The following is a 20254-nucleotide window of genomic DNA, read 5'->3' on the forward strand; positions in this document are numbered from 1 at the left end:
GAAAAAGCCTTTGACAAAATTCAACAACCCTTCATGCTAAAAACTCTCAATAAATTAGGTATTGATGGGACGTATTTTTTTTTTTTTTTTGAGACAGAGTCTTGCTCCGTCACCCAGGCTGGAGTGCAGTGGCGCGATCTCAGCTCACTGCAACCTCCGCCTCCCGGGTTCAAGGAATTCTCCTGTCTCAGCCTCCTGAGTAGCTGGGACTACAGGCGCCTGCCACCATGCCTGGTTAATTTTGTATTTTAGTAGAGACGGGGTTTCACCTTGTTGGTCAGGCTGGTCTCAAACTCCCAACCTCAGGTGATCCACCCGCCTCGGCCTCCCAAAGTGCTGGAATTACAGGCGTGAGCCACCACACCCAGCCAAAACTGGCACCTCTTAAAGCGGTTTTCCTCTGACGGTTTAAAGATGAACCCCACGCTAGGGGGATTGTCAGGTGTCCAAAGGGCAAGTGAGCGGGATAACTGTGCTTCTGTGGTACCTGTGGCTGTCCAGCCTCTGGCTCCTCTCCCACACATCCTTTTACCCCTGGAGCTCCAGGTCATTAAGCTGACTCGAGTCAGGCCTTCAGCCTTTCCTCAGTACGTTCTGTCAGCCAGGAGAGTAGATAATTTCAGGGGCATGTAAGTTCACCGCCAAAATAACCAGACACCAGGGCAGTATGACTTCCACCAAAGAAAAAATAAACTGGACATTCTCTAGTGCTGGATAACAAATTACCCCAAACTTAGCCACTTAAAACATCACAGTTTCTGGCCTGGGTGCGGTGGCTCACACCTGTCATCCCAGCACTTTGAGAGGCAAGGCGGGCAGATCACCTGAGGTCAGGAGTTTGAGACCAGCCTGGCCAACATGGTGAAACCCCGTCTCTACTAAAAATACAAAAAATTAGCTGGGCATGGTGGCGCACCCGTAGTCCCAGCTACTTGGGAGGCTGAGGCAAGAGAATCGGTTGAGCCCGGGAGGCGGAGGTTGCAGTGAGCCAAGATTGTGACCCTGCACTCTAGCCTGGGTGACAGAGTGAGACTCCGCCTCCAAAAAAAAAAAAAAACAAACAATAAAAACCATCACAGTTTCTGAGGGTCAGGAATCTGGAAGCAGCCTAGCTGGGTAGTTTTGACTCATGGTCTCTCCTGACGTTTTACTCAAGTTGGCAGCCAGGACTGCAGTCAGCTGACGGCTTCACTTGGCTGACAGACCCACTTCCAACATGGCCCACTCACCGGGCAGTTGGCAAAAGGCTTCAATTTCTCACCACCTGAGCATCTCCGTGGGGCTCCTCACAACATGTCATCCTAATGAGCAGGTGAGACCATGACCAAGACGGAAGCCACAATGTCTGTCTTAACCTCAGAAAAGACAGACCATCACTTCTGTGTTATTGGTCACATAGACCAACCCTAGCACAACATGGGAGGGGACTATACAGGGCGTGAATACCAGGAGGCAGGAATCATGGGGGGCTATATTGGAGGCTGGCTCCTACACTGGGTAACATAATATCTGAAGCAGAAGTATTGAGACAGATGAAAAATTTTAAATAAACATAATAAATAAAAACTATTAGAATATAGGGCTGGGCGTGGTGGCTCACGCCTGTAATCCCAACACTTTGGGAGGCCAAGGTGGGCGGATCACAAGGTCAGAAGATGACACCATCCTGGCTAACACGGGGAAACCCCGTCTCTACTGAAAATAGAAAAAATCAGCCAGGTGTGGTGGCACACGCCTGTAGTCCCAGCTACTTGGGAGGCCAAGGCAGGACAATTGCTTGCTTGAACTCGGGAGGCGGAGGTTGCAGTGAGCCGAGATAACGCCACGACACTCCAGCCTGGGCGACACAGCAAGACGCCATCTCAAAAAAAAAAAAAAAAGATTAGAATACAAAACAGGAACTAGAGATTATAAAAAGGACCCCCAAAAATGTTAGGTGTGAGTATGATGGTAGAGAAAAACAAAACAGCCCAGCGTGGTGGCTTACGCATGTAATCCCAGCACTTTGGGAGGCCGAGGCAGGAACATCACTTGAGCTCAAGAGTTTGAGACCAGCCTGGGCAACGTGGCAAAACCCCATCTCTACATAAAATACATCTCTACATAAAATACGGGTGTGGTGGTGTACCCCTATGGCCCTGGCTACTTGGGAGGCTGAGGTGGGAGAATCACTTGAGCCCAGGAGGTTGAAGCTGCAGTCAGCTGAGATCGTGCCATTGCACTCCAGCCTGGATGACAAAAGCAAGAACCTGTCTCAAAAAAATAATAATACAAATAAAAAAACTGTAAATGGAGAATATGGAATGAGATGCCCCAGTAGTAATTACAAAAATATTTGAAACACAGAGACCCTCATTGGATTAAAAAAAAAAGTCCAACAGCATACACACACACAAAGATTTAGAAATGTTGAAAATGAAAGGATGGCCGGGCGCAGTGGCTCACGCCTGTAATCCCAACACTTGGGGAGGTTGAGGCGGGCGGATCATGAGGTCAGGAGATCAGGAGATCGAGACCATCCTGGCTAACATGGTGAAACCCCGTCTCTACTAAAAACACAAAAAATTAGCCGGGCATGGTGGCAGGCGCCTGTAGTCCCAGGTACTCGGGAAGCTGAGGCAGGAGAATGGCGTGAACCCGGGAGGCGGAGTTTGCAGTGAGCCGAGATCGCACCACTGCACCACTGTGCTCCAGCCTGGGCGACAGAGCAAGACTCCGTTTCAAAAAAAAAAAGAAAAAAAAAATTAGCCGGGCGTGGTGGCAGACGCCTCTAGTTCCACTGTAGTCCCAGCTGCTCAGGAGGCTGAGGCAGGAGAATGGCGTGAACCCAGGAGGCAGAGCTTGCAGTGAGCCGAGATCAGGCCACTGCACTCCAGCCTGGGTGACAGAGCAAGACTCTGTCTCAAAAAAAAAAAAAAACAAAACGAAAAGATGAAGAAAGGATATGGCACATTAAAAGCCCAAAGAAAGCTAAGATAGCTATCCTAATAGCTAAGAAAATAGGTCGGGTGCAGTGGCTCTTGCCTATAATCCCAGCACTTTGGGAGGCCGAGACGGACAGATCACTTGAGGGAAGGAGTTCAAGACCAGCCTGGCCAACATGGTGCAACCCCGTCTCTACTAAAAATACAAAAATTAGCCTAGAATGGTGGCATATGCCTATAATCCCAGCTACTCAGGAGGCTGAGGCAGGAGAATCGCCTGAACCCAGGAGGCGGAGGTTGCAGTGAGCTGAGATTATGCCACTGCATTCCAGCCTGGGTGACAGATGGAGACTCTCAAAAAGAAAAAAGTTGGTAAAAGAGCAGAGGAACAAACCCAAAGGATTGAGTCATGGAGGAAATAATACGAGGAAGGAAAAAGATACAATAGAGAATTGTAAAGTAATAATAAAGATTAACAGAATAGGCCAGGTGCGGTGGGTCACACCTGTAATTCCAGCACTTTGGGAGGCTAAGTCAGGCCTATCACTTGAGGCCAGGAGTTCGAGACCAGCCTGGCCAACATATGAAACCCCATCTCTACTAAAAATACAAAAATTAGCTAGGCATGGTGGTGCATGCCTATAGTCCCAGCTACTCAGGAGGCTGAGGCAGGAGAATTGCTTGAACCTGGGAGGTGGAGGTTGCAGTGAGCCAAGATTGTGCCACTGCACACCAGCCTGGGTGACAGAGTAAGACTCCATCTCAAAAAAAAACAAAAAAAACACACCAGGCACAGTGGCTCAGGCCTGTAATCCCAGTGCTTTCAGAGGCTGAGGCAGGTGGATCACTTGAAGGTCAGGAGTTTGAGACCAGCCTGGCCAACATGGTGAAACCCCGTCTCTACTAAAAATACAAAAAAAAATTAGGTGGGCGTGGTGGCTCACGCCTGTAATCCCTGCACTTTGGGAGGCCAAGGTGGACAGATCACCTGAGGTCAGGAGTTCGAGACCAGCCTGACCAATATGGAGAAACCTCGTCTCCTAAAAATACAAAATTAGCCGGGTGTGGTGGCACATACCTGTAATCCCATCTACTCGGGAGGCTGAGGCAGGAGAATCATTTGAACCTGGGAGGCAGAGGTTGTAGTGAGCTGAGATTGCACTCCAGCCTGGGTGACAAAGCGAGACTTCTCAAAAAAAAAAAAAAAAAAAAAAAAAAAGCTGGTACTTTGAAAATAATTAATAATGATAGACCTTTGCCAAGACTGATTTAAAACAATGCAATGCAAAACGCATAACAAAGGAAAATTATAGATACAAAAAGGCTACAAATTGTAAGCTAATACACTTGAAAACATAGATGAAAAACAAAAATTTCAGGAAACATTAAAATGTGCTCAAATGAATGCAAAAAGAAATAGAAAGCTTGAATATAACTTGAATATACAATAAATTTTAGGAAAAATTAAAATGATAATCAAAGATACCCCATCTTATTGTAATAAACAGCCTCAGGCCCAGCCCCACACGGTTTTGCAGATTATAGTTCTATCAAACTTTCAAGGAACTGTAATTCCCATCTTATACAAATTGTTCCAGAAGATAGGAAAAGAGAAAAAGCCATACACCTCATTTTATGAGGCTAAAATAGTCTTGATTCTAAAACCAGATAAGGAAAATACTAAACAGTAAATTTATAGACCCACTGGACTTATGAATATAGATGCAAAAATTCTAATAAAATATTAGCTACCTGAATTCAATAGTGCATTTTGTTTTAAATCATAAGTAGGGTTTATCCCAGGAATACAATTGACCCAAATTAGAAAATTAGTGAATGCAGGCCGGGTGTGGTGGCTCGCACTTGTAATCCCAGTACTTTCGGAGGCTGAGGCGGGCGGATTACGAGGTCAGGAGTTCGAGACCAACCTGGCCAACACAGTGAAACCCCGTCTCTACTAAAAATACAAAAATCAGCTGGGCGTGGTGGCAGGCGCCTGTAATCCCAGCTACTCAGGAGGCTGAGGCAGGAGAATCGCTTGAATCTGGGAGGCGGAGGTTGCAGTGAGCCGAGATCATGCCACTGCACTCCAGCCTAGGTGTCAGAGGTAGACTCCGTCTAAAAAAAAAAAAAAAGAAAAGAAAATTAGTGAATGCAATTTACCATATTAATAAAGGAGGAAATTATATGATAATCTCAAAGCAGAAAAGGATTTAATAAGGTTCAGTGCCTGTTTATGATATTTAAAAGGGGGCTGGGCATGGTGGCTCGTGCCTGTAATCCTCATACTTTAGGAAGCTGAGGCAGGTGGACCACTTGAGCCCAGGAGTTTGAGACCAGCCTGGGCAACATGGCAAAACCCCATCACTACAAGAAAAAAAAAAAAAGAACTCTTTGCAAACAAAATAAAAGTAGAAGAAAACTTCTTTAACTTCATACATAGCAAAATATTACAGCAAAAAATGCTTAATAGGGAATTTTTTTTTTTTTTTTGAGACGGAATCTCACTCTTGTTGCCCAGGCTGGAGTGCGATGGCACAATCATGGCTCACTGCAACCTCCGCCTCCCAGGTTCAAGCAATTCTCTTGCTTCAGCCTCTCAAGTAGCTGGGATTAACAGGCGCCCACCACCACACACAGCTAATTTTCGTATTTTTAGTAGAGACAGCGTTTCAGCATGTTGGCCAGGCTGGTCTCAAACTCCTGACCTCAGGTGATCCACTGGCCTCAGCCTCCCAAAGTGCTGGGATTACAGGCATGAGCCACCAAACCTGGCCAATAGAGAATTTTTAAATGCATTTCCCTTTAAGATCAGGGACAAGGCAAGGATGTTCACTCAATACTACTCTTTAATATAAAACCAGCTAATGCTATGAGGAAAAATAAATGAGGTATACACTGTAGAAGGAATTGATAAAACTCATTTGCAAATTATATGAGTGACTACCTTAAAGAACCAACAGAGTCGGGCGCGGTGGCTCATGCTTGTAATCCCAGCATTTTGGGAGGCCGAGGCGGGCGGATCACGAGGTCAGGAGATGGAGACCATCCTGGCTAACACGGTGAAACCCCATCTCTACTAAAAGCACAAAAAATTAGCCAAGTGTGGTGGCGGGCACCTGTAGTCCCAGCTACTCAGGAGGCTAAGGCAGGAGAATGGTGTGAACCCAGGAGGTGGAGCTTGCGGTGAGCCAAGATTGTGCCACTGCACTCCAGCCTGGGTGACAGAGCGAGACTCCATCTCAAAAAAAAAAAAAAAGAACAAACAGAATGACAAAAACAACTAATAGGACTAATAAGAGAGTTCAGCAGCCAGGCGTGGTGGCTCACACCTATAATCCCTGCACTTTGGGAGGCTGAGGCGGGTGGATCACCTGAGGTCAGGAGTTCGAGACCAGCATGGCCAACATGAGGAAACCCCGTCTCTACTAAAAATACAAAAAATTAGCTGGGCGTGGTGGCACGTGGCTGTAATCCCAGCTACTCAGGAGGCTGAGGCAGGAGAATCACTTGGAACCCGGGAGGTGGAGTTTGCAGTGAGCCGAGATTGCACCACTGCACTCCAGCCTTGGCAACAATAGTAAAACTCCATCTTAGAAAAAAAAAAAAGGGTTCAGCAAGGTTTCCCAATACAAAATCAACATCAACCTGTAAAAATCAAAAGCATTTCTGTATAGCAGCAATAACCAACAAAAAAATAAAGTAGGAATGAATTTAATACAAGAGACCTCTATTTTAAAGAATTTAAACTCTAACAATAGAAATCGATCTGAATAAAAGAGAGACATTTTATGCTCTTTGCTGGAAAGATTTTGGTAATATATAAGTTATTTTTAACAAATTATCCCAAAACTTAGTGGCTAAAACAATACACATTTATTATTTCACATGGTTTCGGAGAGTTAGGATTCTGAGAGTGGCTTAACTGGGTGGTTCTGACTCAGAGCCTCTCATGAGGCTACAATCAGGATGTTGGCCAGGACTGCAGTTATCTGAAGGCTGGGATCCACCTTTAAGAAGGCTTGCTCACATGGCTGTTGGCAAGAGGCCTTACTTTCTTGCCACCTAGATCCCTCCATAGGGCTGCTCATGACATACCAGCTAATGTCCCACAGAATGAGCAGTCTGTGTGACAGAGAGCAGGAAGCAGATGTGCCTTTTACAGCCTGGTCTTGGAAATGACACACTATCACTTCCACCTCATCCTGTGCTTTACAATTGAGTCACTAAGTCCAGCACACATGCAAGTGGAAGGAAGTTAGGCTCCAACTCTTGACGAGTACAGTATCAGAGTGTGACCATATCTTAAAACCTCCACAGTTAATATTATTAAGATGTTATTTTGGCCGGGCATGGTGGCTCACACCTGTAATTCCAGCACTTTGGGAGGCCGAGGTGGGTGGATCACCTGAGGTCGGGAGTTTGAGACCAGCCTGACCAACATAGACAAACCCCGTCTCTACTAAAAATACAAAATTAGCCGAGCATAATGGTGGGTGTCTGTAGTTCCAGCTACCCAGGAGGCTGAAGCAGGAGAATTGCTTGAACCCGGGAGGCGGAGGTTGCAGTGAGCCGAGATTGCACCATTTTACTCCAGCCTGGGCAACAAGAGCGAAACTCCATCTCAAAAAAAAAGACGTTATTTCTCCCAAAATGTAAAAATTCAATGCAATCTCAATAAAACTTCCATTACTTTTTTTTTTAATGTTTTGAAACAGGGTCTCACTTTGTTGCCCAGGCTGGAGTGCAGTGGCACGATCATAGCTCACTGCAGGCTCCAACTCCTGGGTTCAAGCGATCCTCCTGCCTCAGCCTCCCAGGTAGCTGGGATTTGGGCGTGAGCCACCATGCCTGACCTCATTACTTCTTTTTGTTAGAACTGCAATACACTTACATTAGAATTTAGAATAGTAATGAATCATGGACAGCTAAGACAGCCTTCAAAGAAAGCGTTATGATGGGGATTTGCCCACTAGATATTAAGACATATTAAAGGCGTTAGTAATAAAAGGGAAAAAAACAACAACAACAAACCTATATTGGCCCAAGAGCTAAGAAGTAGACCAATTAGAAAAGAAGGCCGGGCACGGTGGCTCACACCTGTAATACCAGCACTTTTGGAGGCCGAGGCGGGCAGATCACAAGGTCAGGAGATCGAGACCACGGTGAAACCCCGTCTCTACTAAAAAATACAAAAAAAAAAAAAATTGGCTGGGTGCGGTAGCAGGCGCCTGTAGTCCCAGCTACTCGGGAGGCTGAGGCGTGAACCTGGAAGGCAGAGCTTACAGTGAGCCGAGATCGTGCCACTGCACTGCAGCCTGAGCGACAGAGCGAGACTCCGTCTCAAAAAAAAAAAAAGACCATCCTGGCCAACATGATGAAACCCCATCTCTACTAAAAATACAAAAATTAGCTGGGCGTGGTTGCACGCGCCTGTAGTCCCAGCTACTCAGGAGGCTGAGGCAGGAAAATCACTTGAACCCAGGAGGCGGAGGTTGCAGTGAGCCAAGATCGCGCCACTGCACTCCAGCCTGGCGACAGAGTGAGACTCTCAAAAAAAAAAAAAAAACAGCTCAGAAGTCAGGTACAATAGTGCTCCCCTGTAATCCCAGTTACTCAGGAGGCTGAGTTGGGGAGAATGCTTGAGGCCAGGAGTCAGCCTGGGCTCATCTCTTAAAAACAACAATAACAACAACAAAACCAGCAACAAACCACCTCAGAGACAGACCCATATATCTATGGAACTTGATACGTGATAGAGGTGGTAAAACACACACAGGGATGGGACAGATTGCTTAATAGATGGTGATGGGGCATCTGGCTCATGACACAGAGAAAAATAAAATTGGAGCTCTATCTCACACCATATACAAGGACGAACTCTACATGGATTAAAGACCTAAATGTGACCGGGTGCGGTGGCTCATGCCTGTAATCCCAGCACTTTGGGAGGCTGAGGCAGGCGAATCACTTGAGGCCAGGAGTTCAAGACCAGCCTGGCCAACATGGCAAAAACCTGTCTCTACTAAAAATGCAAAAATTAGCCAGGTGTGGTGGCACACACCTGTAATCCTAGCTACTCACCAGGCTGAGGCAGGAGAATTGCTTGAACCCAGGAGGCAGAGGTTGCAGTGAGCCGAGATAGTGCCATTGCACTCCAGCCTGGGCAACAAGAGCGAAACTCTGTCAAAAAAAAAAAAAAAAAAAAAGAAAGAAAGAAACTGTAGGGGAACATTTTGTGACCTGGGGAAGAGAATTATTTCTTTAAAAGCACAGACCAGGCCGGGCGTGGTGGCTCACGCCTGTAATCCCAGCACTTTGGGAGGCCGAGGCAGGCGGATCATGAAGTCAGGAGTTTGAGAACAGCCTGAACAACATGGTGAAACCTCATCTCTACTAAAAATACAAAAATTAGCTGGGCATAGTGGCACACGCCCGTAATCCCAGCTACTCAGGAGACTAAAGCAGGAGAATCACTTGAACCTGGGAGGCGGAGGTTGCAGTGAGCTGAGATCACGCCACTGCACTTCAGCCTGAGCGACAGAGTGAGACTCCGTCTCAGAAAAAAGCACAGACCATAGGGGGAAAAATGATTATATCAAAATTATGGATCTTTATTCAACTAAGTTTACTGCTTACAAAGTTAATAACACAAATGCCAGAGCTGGAGAGGCTATTTCCAACACCTAAGGGATTAATAATTAGACTATGTGAGGAATCCCTGACAATAACAGGAAGATAAATATGGGAATTACCCCAACAGGAATATGGATGTACTGTATTCTATATGTTAGCAAATTTGGTCTGTGTTGGGCAAATTCATTCTATGGATAAGAAATTTAGCCTCTGAGGGCAAACTTATTCTTCGTTGATGTGGCGCTCAGAAGTGAAAAATCTGTCAAATCCATTTATTGTAAAGGTGGCCAAGACACTGAAGACCAAATTGTGAACAGTGGGCTCAGACACTACTTGATTGGGATAAGTCTATTGTGTATTGCGAAAGTCCCTTCTGTGAATCAAGGGCTCAGTTACTTTTTTTTTTTTTTTTGAGACTGAGTCTTGCTCTGTCGCCCAAGCTGGAGTGCAGTGGCATGATCTCAGCTCACTGCAACCTCCACCTCCCGGGTTCAAGCGATTATCCTGCCTCAGCCTCCTGAGTAGCTGGGACTACAGGTGCCTACCACCACGCCCGGCTAATTTTTTTTTTTTTTTGTATTGTTAGTAGAGACAGGGTTTCACCATATTGGCCAGGGTAGTCTTGAACTCCTGACCTTGTGATCTGCCCACCTCGGCCTCCCAAAGTGCTGGGATTATAGGCGTGAGCCACTGCGCCCGGCAAGGGCTCAGTTACTTTCGAAGAGAGCAAAAATTGCTCTATGGATTGGGATTTACAACCTCTGAAGATCGTAGCATCCTCTTTTGTTTTGTTTTGTTTTCACCCAGGCTGGAGTGCAATGGCGTGGTCTCGGCTCACTGCAACCTCCGCCTCCCGGGTTCAAGCGATTTTCCGGCCTCAGCCTCCCGAGTAGGTGGGACTACAGGCACGTGCCACCACACCCGGCTAATTTTTTTTTCTTTTTTCTTTTTTTGTATTTTTAGTAGAGATGGGGTTTCACCATGTTGGCCAGGCAGGTCTCGAACTCCTGAACTCGTGAACCGCCCGCTTTGGCCTCCCAAAGTGCTGGGATTACAGGAGTGAGCCACCGCGCCTGGCCAGCATCCTGTTTTGTAAAAGCCATCTCAGGCAGTCTATTGGTGAGAAAATTAAGGGGCTGGCTTCACGCCAGCAGTCAGACAAGGGTGAGGGCTGAAGTCAGAGATGAGACGGAATGACGCCAGGGAAAAGGGTCCCATGACAGGCGGCTAGATGTTGAGCACAGAGGAGAAAGAGTAGGAGTCAGGGTCAAACCTTAAAACGTTGGGTCTGACATCATGGACTGTGAAGGGTGATGACATCACTGACGGTGGGGGATAAAATGTCAGGCCTTTAAAGGGTATGAGGTTAAAGAACTAGAAGGTGAAGGAGGTTAACATCAGAGAATGGCAGGGACCTAGAGGAAGACGACTACGATGGTGAGGAAGACATCCGATCCAGCGGGGGAAATGATGGCAAGGACAGGAGGATGATGTCAGGGACGGCAAGTAGTATGAGATTGAGAACGTTCCTTCGTGGAAGGGATCAAGGCAGCTCAGCCGGTTGTGGGGGGGATGCTGACGTTTAGGGTGCACCAGCTGTGCAAAAGTCGACCCCATTTCCGGAAACACCCCATTTCGCGGAGAACACTGCTCCCTTCGCTTTGCTGTCCCTTCCTCTCCCCACCACTCCGCCCCTGCTGGCCTCAGCCAATCAGCACGCACGCCGGGACGCGCAAGGGGAACGTTCCGGGACGTTCTCGCTACGTACTCTTTATCAATCGTCTTCCGGCGCAGCTCCGTCCTTGTTTTCTGTGCTCCTCCGAGCTCGCTGTTCGTCCGGGTTTTTTACGTTTTAATTTCCAGGTAAGTTGCGTATGTCCTGCGGAACGGCGGCTCCTCGCCACACACGCGCCGCGCCGGCCGTGACCGGGGAATAGCGAGTGGGGAGAGTAATGGCCGCTAACACGTAGGCTTGGCTTTCTCTGGGGCGGGCGGGTCCCGTGCTCGGAGGTGAAACATTTCGGTTGGTGGGAGGCCGGCGCGCTGTATCTGAGTGTGAGGCCTACCGGGAGGGACTGGTGGCGTCGGTGGTGGCAGTGACCACGCGACAGCCGACACTTAACTTTCCTTATCCCACGTGGCCGCCGCCATCTTGTTCTGCCGGCGTTAAGGGAACGCAGGGATGTTCTGGGCTTGCGCAATGGCACAAAATGACGGGCGTGGCGGCTATGAATGTGAGAGCATGCGCAATGTGGCCCCCTAATGGTGGCTGCGCTGAGCCAGCTCCTCAGATTACCATCTTATTGGCCGCTTTTCTCAGCTTTTCTGTAGTTACCCATATTTTGTTCCTCTTTCTTGTCTATTTTCTGTGCTTTTTCTCTGCCTTCCGTCTCGCTATTTTCTCACATCTCCATTTTCTTTCTCCTTCCTGCCACCATTCTTCATGTTCTTCCCACAGGACTTGAACTGCCATGTCCTCTGAAGAAGGAAAGCTCTTCGTGGGAGGGCTCAATTTTAACACCGACGAGCAGGCACTGGAAGACCACTTCAGCAGTTTCGGACCTATCTCTGAGGGTGAGACGGGCCAGACTCACAATGGGGGTTGGTGAGAGAAAGTCTGGGATCCTTGCATTTCAAGGAGTATTAACTGAAAAGTTAGGACCCACGCCTCCAAATTCTTTTTCTTCCGAAGCCTATGGTGTAGACTAAGGATGAGGGGAAGCGTCTTTGGGATTAGTGGGAGGGCTCCGTTTTCCCTACCTATGCCATCTCCTATTCCGGCCACCCTTTGCTACTTAACCTTTGGGGTACTGACTGGTCCACATTGCTCCATCTTCTCTCCCTCTCACAGTGGTCGTTGTCAAGGACCGGGAGACTCAGCGGTCCAGGGGTTTTGGTTTCATCACCTTCACCAACCCAGAGCATGCTTCAGTTGCCATGAGAGCCATGAACGGAGAGGTGGGGCCTCCTATCTGCAGAGGGACCTTGTCCCCGTCTGCGGCTTCCTTCATTCTTTTTGTTTTTCCCTCTGTGTCTGCTCGGGGCAGCGTGGCCACCAAGCCCCGCAGTGCCCACTCACAGGAGCATGACTGCCTTTTGTTCTAGGGGGTGGAGGGCAGCGGCAGACAGAGCCTGGCCGCCTGGGAGGCGACGACTGGTCCTGCATGAGGCCGAGAAGCCACCTGTGGATGGTTGACCTGCCTTGGGCTTAGGTAGTAGAGTCTGCAGACCTGTGGGCCTGGCCCGGAGAGGACCTCGTGAGTCTTCTGACATGGACTCTGAAGCCTCAAACCAAGAGAGGTGTCTGTCTAGCCCTGATAGTCGGGCAGCTTAGAGGAGTGGGGAGGAGAACTCAGCCTGAGTTCAGTCAAGATGTAAGTAGTAGCAAGGGGAACATGGTGCATTTAGGTCATTTTGTGTGGGATTCTATAGCTCCTGATGAAGCCATTCTGGGGTAAAGGAGCTTATTCTGGAACATGGCACCCAGAACCTGGTGCCCAGCAGGAATTTTTGGCCTCTTTTGCCCACTTACCCTTGCCTGCTCTTCCCTCACCATTGCCCTGACTGACTGCCAACCCATCATCCTTGTGTCTCCCACACTTAGTCTCTGGATGGTCGTCAGATCCGTGTGGATCATGCAGGCAAGTCTGCTCGGGGAACCAGAGGAGGTGGCTTTGGGGCCCATGGGCGTGGTCGCAGCTACTCTAGAGGTGAGTGCAGTGATCGTTTTGATCATGGGGTGAGAGGGAGAGTTGCCTATGTGTGGACAACTGCCATTTAAATATTTTTCTGCTCTAGGTGGTGGGGACCAGGGCTATGGGAGTGGCAGGTATTATGACAGTCGACCTGGAGGGTATGGATATGGATATGGACGTTCCAGAGACTATAATGGCAGGTGGGTAGCCAAAGGGCTGGGATGTTCTCCTATTGCTTCCCTCTCCTTAAGAACTCAGCGCCTGGGTGTTCATGCATACCACACCTTGCTGTTACTAATGTGTACCTAAAATGAGTATGAAATTTAGCATTTTAAGTTAATTGTGTGGTCATATAGTTGCAACATGGTAAAGTGTACTATATATGTTGTGCTGTGTGGGTTATATAACTATATTGCTTTAACATGTAATATGATTTAATATACTGCGTATAAATCGTATGCCATAAAACTGTTTACTGTGATACTCATATGCTTAACATATCCTGTTTTTGATATGTAAGGTTTATGTTATGACCCATACTATAAAACGTGACGCATATAATTACAGTGGTATATATAATGCAGTCCCAGAAAACTTTTGTGTGTTTTTTTTCCCCCCAGAAACCAGGGTGGTTATGACCGCTACTCAGGAGGAAATTACAGAGACAATTATGACAACTGAAATGAGACATGCACATAATATAGGTGAGACTTGGATATCGGCATTGAGTGAACCTGTTTGTCACACTCTGTCATGACCCTCTCACCTTTTCTGGCAAGACTGCTCTGCACTTCTTGCTGCCCTCATACCTCGCCCAGCCAACCTACCAAACATTCCTAGCTAGGCCTTCCCTGCTCTCAGGTGCATGTCAGAGCAAGTTTGCTCTAGGGGGTGGGATCTGAAAACCCATCTCCTATCATCTTCTACCCTTGTGTGGGATGGAGGAAATGAAGGTGTGTCCCTGTTGTCCAACCCTCAGCATCTTCATCAGCTCTAGGAGGTGAGCATGTTGTCAGCTGTTCCTTCATGACATCACAATTCTCCCCCTCTTGCTGTTCTCAGATACACAAGGAATAATTTCTGATCCAGGATCGTCCTTCCAAATGGCTGTATTTATAAAGGTTTTTGGAGCTGCACTGAAGCATCTTATTTTATAGTATATCAACCTTTTGTTTTTAAATTGACCTGCCAAGGTAGCTGAAGACCTTTTAGACAGTTCCATCTTTTTTTTAATTTTTTCTGCCTATTTAAAGACAAATTATGGGACGTTTGTAGAACCTGAGTATTTTTCTTTTTACCAGTTTTTTTAGTTTGAGCTCTTAGGTTTATTGGAGCTAGCAATAATTGGTTCTGGCAAGTTTGGCCAGACTGACTTCAAAAAATTAATGTGTATCCAGGGACATTTTAAAAACCTGTACACAGTGTTTATTGTGGTTAGGAAGCAATTTTCCAAATGTACCTATAAGAAATGTGCATCAAGCCAGCCTGACCAACATGGTGAAACCCCATCTGTACTAAACATAAAAAAATTAGCCCGGCGTAGTGGTGTACGCCTGTAATCCCAGTGACTTGGGAGGCTGAGGCAGGAGAATCGCTTGAACGCGGGAGGTGGAGGTTGCAGTGAGCTAAGATCGCGCCACTGTACTCCAGCCTGGGAAACAGCGAGACTCCATCTCAAAAAAAAAAAAAAAAGGAAATGTGTATCAAGAACATGATTATCCAGGGGTATTTTCTAATTCAGATCATCAAACTGATTATATAGAAGAGTTGGCTTTAAAATGTTTGCAAATGTCTTTTTTTTTTTTTAATACTGGAAGAAAAAATATTCTGTTGTGTCTCATACAGTGCTTAGGATGTCTTTCACAGAGCTTATTAAAAAGATGAAACCTGAGAACAAACTGCTTTTTTCTTACTCAGCCCACTTTGCAAATTAAAAATGGGGGCAGAGGTGGGCGGATCACCTGAGATCAGGAGTTCGAGACCAGCCTGGCCAACATGGCAAAACCCCGTCTCTACTAAAAATACAAAAGTTAGCGGGGCATGGTGGCGGGTGCATGTAATCCCAGCTACTCGGGAGGCTGAGGCAGGAGAATTGCTTGAACCCAGGAGGCGGAAGTTGCAGTGAGCTGAGATTGTGCCACTGCACTCCAGCCTAGGTGACAGCAAGACTCCGTCTCAAAAAAAAAAAAAATGGCACATCAATGAGAGGGAGGCTTGGAGAATATTTGGTTGGTGGGTGGGCAGGGACTGCCAGAGGGTTAGGTGTACATTGAGGCCTGAGGCCTGCTGGAATTGGGTTTCCTTAACTGGTCTCTTACTTTAGTCCCATTGTTCTGAGAACATAAGCACCTAATCTCATGGCGTGAGCTAATCCCTATCATAAATAGTGGTACCAGTTCATTCCTTCCCCTGAAATGATGGGGGTTGGGCGGAGATGCACTGAACTCATCTTTGTGTATGAGGGCCATGAGAGAGGCCTGGTTTGAAAACAATGCTAAGAGCTCAGATTCCAGGATTTATGTAGGGGCTCTTCTACTTCCCAGGTATTTGACCTCGGGTGAGTCATTTAATTTCAGCCTTAGGCCATTTTACATTTTCTGTGGAGGGTTAGGTTAATTGGCATATAAAGCCACTGAGAAGAGTTGGCAAAGCTCTCAGTCACGGGGATTTGATCTTTTTTGGTGTGTGTGTCTTGGGTGGTAAAGTGGTGGTAATTTTGTAATTCTAGCTGGTCTTAGTTCCTCAGTTCTGCTCCCTTTAGTCATGGTTCTTTCTAGTGGCTGTATTGAGGCCCCATGGGTGTTATCCCTCCATTGGTTCTAGTTTGGAACAGAAAAATCTGTTGTATTCATGGCTTTCACCTGGCTAATACTGAGCTAAGTTACCACCAGGTTGCAAACTCCAGGACATTATTGTCCTGAGCTGCCTATTCCCTTGCTGGTGCGTTGTGGAACCCTGTATTATGAGTTCCAGTCCTGGAGGCCTGCCTCCTGAGTTTCCCAGCTAGTTGGGACAGGCCCCAATATCCCTTCTTCCTGTAACCCAAACAGTCATGAATTTGCTTTGGCAGGTGGATGGAGACTTGGGAACTTCCACCTCACCCACTAAGCCAGGCCCAGGCTATGGGGCATTGTGGCTAACCCCACCAGGTGGATACTTGGTCTGAGGAGGCATCCTATTCTGGGCCTTTAGGGAGCTAAGGCAGTGAGAATTGGCAGGAGGACTGCTGTGAACGCCTTGTAGGTCGGGGGATTGGAGGGGGTCCTCTGCTCCCTGTCTCTCAGGATGGCAATGTACCTCTCACCCCCAGTGTCAGCTGAGGTAGGATCCATAATCAGTAATATTCCTGCAACAAAATGTTCCTAAGTGGAATCAATGAAGACCAAAATTTATTTGTGTAACAACTCTCAACCTGCTCTGCTCTGCTGTGTTTACAATGTGCTTTGTGATCATCCAGCCCAGGGAGTCCCAGTCTCTGGCTGTCTATCTGCTCTAAGGAAGAGAGCCCACAGTTTTCTATAGTGCCATAGTCCGTGATTAATAAAGTTCCAGATTTGAGGTCAACCCCCGACCACCCTTAAAGTGCTTGTTGGTCTCCTACTTTGGTTTGTCTTCAGCATCCAACTGATGCACATTTGTCAAGAACCCACTGAGGCTAGAAACCCCCCAAACACTCAAGGTACCTTGAGAACATGTATCCCAAGACCTGCAAAGACCAAACACATGGCCTGTAACTACTTTTCACTTTCAAGCCCTGGAACTTGCCTGTACCAAAAATCTTTCTGAACCATTCACCAAATCTCTTGTCAAGGCCCAGAATAAATTAAGAGATTGGCTTTTGGTTTTCAATTAGGCTTTCAAGTCCTAAGCCCCACCCCTCCTATCCCACCTAGGCAGAAATCACTTCAGATCCTTGCTTCCTAGTTTAATTTCTTCTCTGCCTCAGTTATAACATCCATAAAATGGAAATAATAATACCCACCTCACACAGGAGTTAGGAGTGTTTTTTTGTTGGTTTTTTTCCAGACAGGGTCTCACTCTGTCTCCCAGGCTGGAGTGCAGTGGTGCAATCTCAGCTCACTGTACCCTCCGCCTCCCAGGTTCAAGCAATTCTCATGCCTCAGCCTCCCAAGTAGCTGGGATTACAGGTGCCTGCCACCATGCCAGGCTAATTTTTGTATTAATAGAGACAGGGTTTCACCATGTTGGGCAGGCTGGTCCTGAACTCCTGACCTCAAGTGATCCACCCGCCTCGGCCTCCCAAAGTGCTGGGATTACAGGCGTGAGCCACCACGCCTGGCCTAGGGGTTAAGAGTATTAAATGTAAAATGTTAAGAACAGACCAAGTCCATCAAACAGCTCCACACCCTTGTTCCATGTTCTGGATTGGGGAGTTGTGGGGGTGGAGGTGTAGAACTTTTAAAAAGCTTCTTAAAATAAGTTGCTCTGAATACTTCAGGTATATAAAAAAACATTGGCTGACAATAAGCCAGTGTTCTGCCATTCTTACCTGCTTATCAAGACAAAACCTGCTCAAGTCCCTGCCCAGCTGCATTCCAAGTGTTTTCAAGTTTGGTGGTAAGACCTGACCTGAGGCTTCTTACAACCTTTACTCAGTGGGAATATGCATACAGTTCACTACAGAAATATTTGTGTTTACTTAGAGGAAGTGCCCTGGATCTGGGGGCGGGGGGAATGGGTCTTTTCTAAATTGTTAAAAGCAGTTCATGCCATTATTCTTAATAAACATTTCTAATATGCTGTGAAAGAGTATATTCGTTTTTTTCATGCATATATCCATTTACTCATTGTTCCCATGAAAGAGCCTTGTATGCAAACCTCTAAATGCCGAAGGAGCCAAGAAACAAGGCAGACAAAAATTGTTAGTAAAGGGTTCTTTACTGGGGGGACTTAGAAGCATGACGTGGGGACGGGCGCAGTGGCTCACACCTGTCATCCCAACACTTTGGGAAGCCGAGGTGGGTGGATCACCTGATGTCAGGAGTTTGAGACCAGCCTGGCCAACATGATGAAACCCCGTCTCTACTAAATACAAAAATTAATCAAGTGTAGTGGCGCACACCAAGTAATCCCAGCTACTTGGGAGGCTGAGGCACAAGAATGGCTTGAACCCGGGAGGTGGAGATTGCAGTGAGCCCAGATCGCGCCACTGCACTCCAGCCTGGGCGACAGAGCACAACTGTCTCAAAAATAAGCATGGCCTTCGGTGGCAGCAAGATAACCATGCTGTTGCTCTTCAACCCACGGCTTACATACCGTAGGGAAAGAGTGTGCTCTAGCAAGATGAAGGCAACTCCAGAACAGGCATAATACTCTGCATCATCATCTAATTTGTGCAATAATGTAAAAGTTGACAAGCTCTTTTTTTTTTTTTTTTTTGAAACGGAGTCTCGCTCTGTGGCCCTGGCTGTGGCGCGATCTGGGCTCTCTGTGGCCCAGGCTGGAGTGCTGTGGCGCGATCTGGGCTCACTGCAAGCTCCGCCTCCCGGGTTCATGCCATTCTCCTGCCTCAGCCTCCGGAGTAGCTGGGACTACAGGAGCCCGCCACTACACCCGGCTATTTTTTTGTATTTTTTAGTAGAGACGAGGTTTCACCGTGTTAGCCAGGATGGTCTCGATCTCCTGGCCTCGTGATCCACCCGCCTCGGCCTCCCAAAGTGCTGGGATTACAGGCGTGAGCCACCGCGCTCGGCCCCTGACAAGCTCTTAAACTAGGGATGGCAAAGGAGGAATCAGGCATTTACAGGACTGGTGATAGTCAGAAGTAAACGTGGTGGTTTGGCATCCAAGATGGAGTAACTTTTGTCTCCACACTCTTGCTGAAGGCTGGAAAATCAGCATGTGAGTCTGTCTTTTTTTTTTTTTTTTTTTTTTTATCATTCTTGGGTGTTTCTCGCAGAGGGGGATTTGGCAGGGTCATAGGACAATAGTGGAGGGAAGGTCAGCAGATAAGTGAACAAAGGTCTCTGGTTTTCCTAGGCAGAGGACCCTGCGGCCTTCCGCAGTGTTTGTGTCCCTGGGTACTTGAGATTAGGGAGTGGTGATGACTCTTAACGAGCATGCTGCCTTCAAGCATCTGTTTAACAAAGCACATCTTGCACCGCCCTTAATCCATTTAACCCTGAGTGGACACAGCACATGTTTCAGAGAGCACAGGGTTGGGGGTAAGGTCACAGATCAACAGGATCCCGAGGCAGAAGAATTTTTCTTAGTACAGAACAAAATGAAAAGTCTCCCATGTCTACTTCTTTCTACACAGACAGGGCAACCATCCAACTTCTCAATCTTTTCCCCACCTTCCCCCCCTTTCTATTCCACAAAACCGCCATTGTCCTCATGGCCCGTTCTCAATGAGCTGTTGGGTACACCTCCCAGACGGGGTGGTGGCCGGGCAGAGGGGCTCCTCACTTCCCAGTGGGGGCGGCCGGGCAGAGGCGCCCCTCACCTCCCGGACGGGGTGGCTGGCTGGGCGGGGGACTGACCCTCCCCACCTCCCTCCCCGACGGGGCGGCTAGCCGGGCAGGGGGCTGACCCCCCCACCTCCCTCCCGGACGGGGCGGCTGGCCGGGCGGGGGACTGACCCCCCCCACCTCCCTCCCGGACGGGGCGGCTGGCCGGGCAGAGGGGCTCCTCACTTCCCAGTAGGGGAGGCTGGGCAGAGGCGCCCTTCACCTCCCAGACGGGGCGGCTGGCCGGGCGGGGGGCTGACCCCGCCACCTCCCTCCCGGACGGGGTGGCTGCCGGGCGGAGACGCTCCTCACTTCCCAGACGGGGTGGCTGCTGGGCGGAGGGGCTCCTCACTTCTCAGACGGGGCGGCTGCCGGGCGGAGGGGCTCCTCACTTCTCAGACAGGGCGGCTGGGCAGAGACACTCCTCACCTCCCAGACGGGGTCGCGGCCGGGCAGAGGCTGCACTCTCGGCACTTTGGGAGGCCAAGGCAGGCGGCTGGGAGGTGGAGGTTGTAGCGAGCCGAGATCA

At 48.1% G+C, this 20254-nt stretch overlaps 1 protein-coding gene across 1 annotated transcript; it reads left to right on the forward strand.

Moving 5' to 3' along the window:
- Positions 1–11307: 11307 nt before the first annotated feature.
- RBM3 (RNA binding motif protein 3) lies at positions 11308–15153 on the forward strand. The gene is made up of 7 exons (XM_019019162.4): positions 11308–11423; positions 12019–12134; positions 12412–12518; positions 13165–13270; positions 13359–13455; positions 13876–13959; positions 14318–15153. The coding sequence occupies exons 2-6, from the start codon at positions 12032–12034 to the stop codon at positions 13934–13936; spliced, it is 474 nt and encodes a 157-aa protein (XP_018874707.1). The 5' UTR covers positions 11308–11423; positions 12019–12031; the 3' UTR covers positions 13937–13959; positions 14318–15153.
- Positions 15154–20254: the final 5101 nt, after the last annotated feature.

This window comes from Gorilla gorilla, chromosome X (genome assembly GCF_029281585.2).
Source record: "Gorilla gorilla gorilla isolate KB3781 chromosome X, NHGRI_mGorGor1-v2.1_pri, whole genome shotgun sequence".
Classification (NCBI taxonomy): Eukaryota; Metazoa; Chordata; class Mammalia; order Primates; family Hominidae; genus Gorilla; species Gorilla gorilla.

What these genes read in the sequence shown, in the direction of transcription:
- RBM3 (XM_019019162.4), top strand. Translation starts at nt 12,032, where the DNA reads ATGTCCTCTGAAGAAGGAAAGCTCTTCGTGGGAGGGCTCAATTTTAAC. An exon ending in TTTCGGACCTATCTCTGAGG is followed by an intron (nt 12,135 to 12,411) that starts GTGAGACGGGCC and finishes TCCCTCTCACAG; the next exon opens with TGGTCGTTGTCAAGGACCGG. An exon ending in TCCAGAGACTATAATGGCAG is followed by an intron (nt 13,456 to 13,875) that starts GTGGGTAGCCAA and finishes TTTTCCCCCCAG; the next exon opens with AAACCAGGGTGGTTATGACC.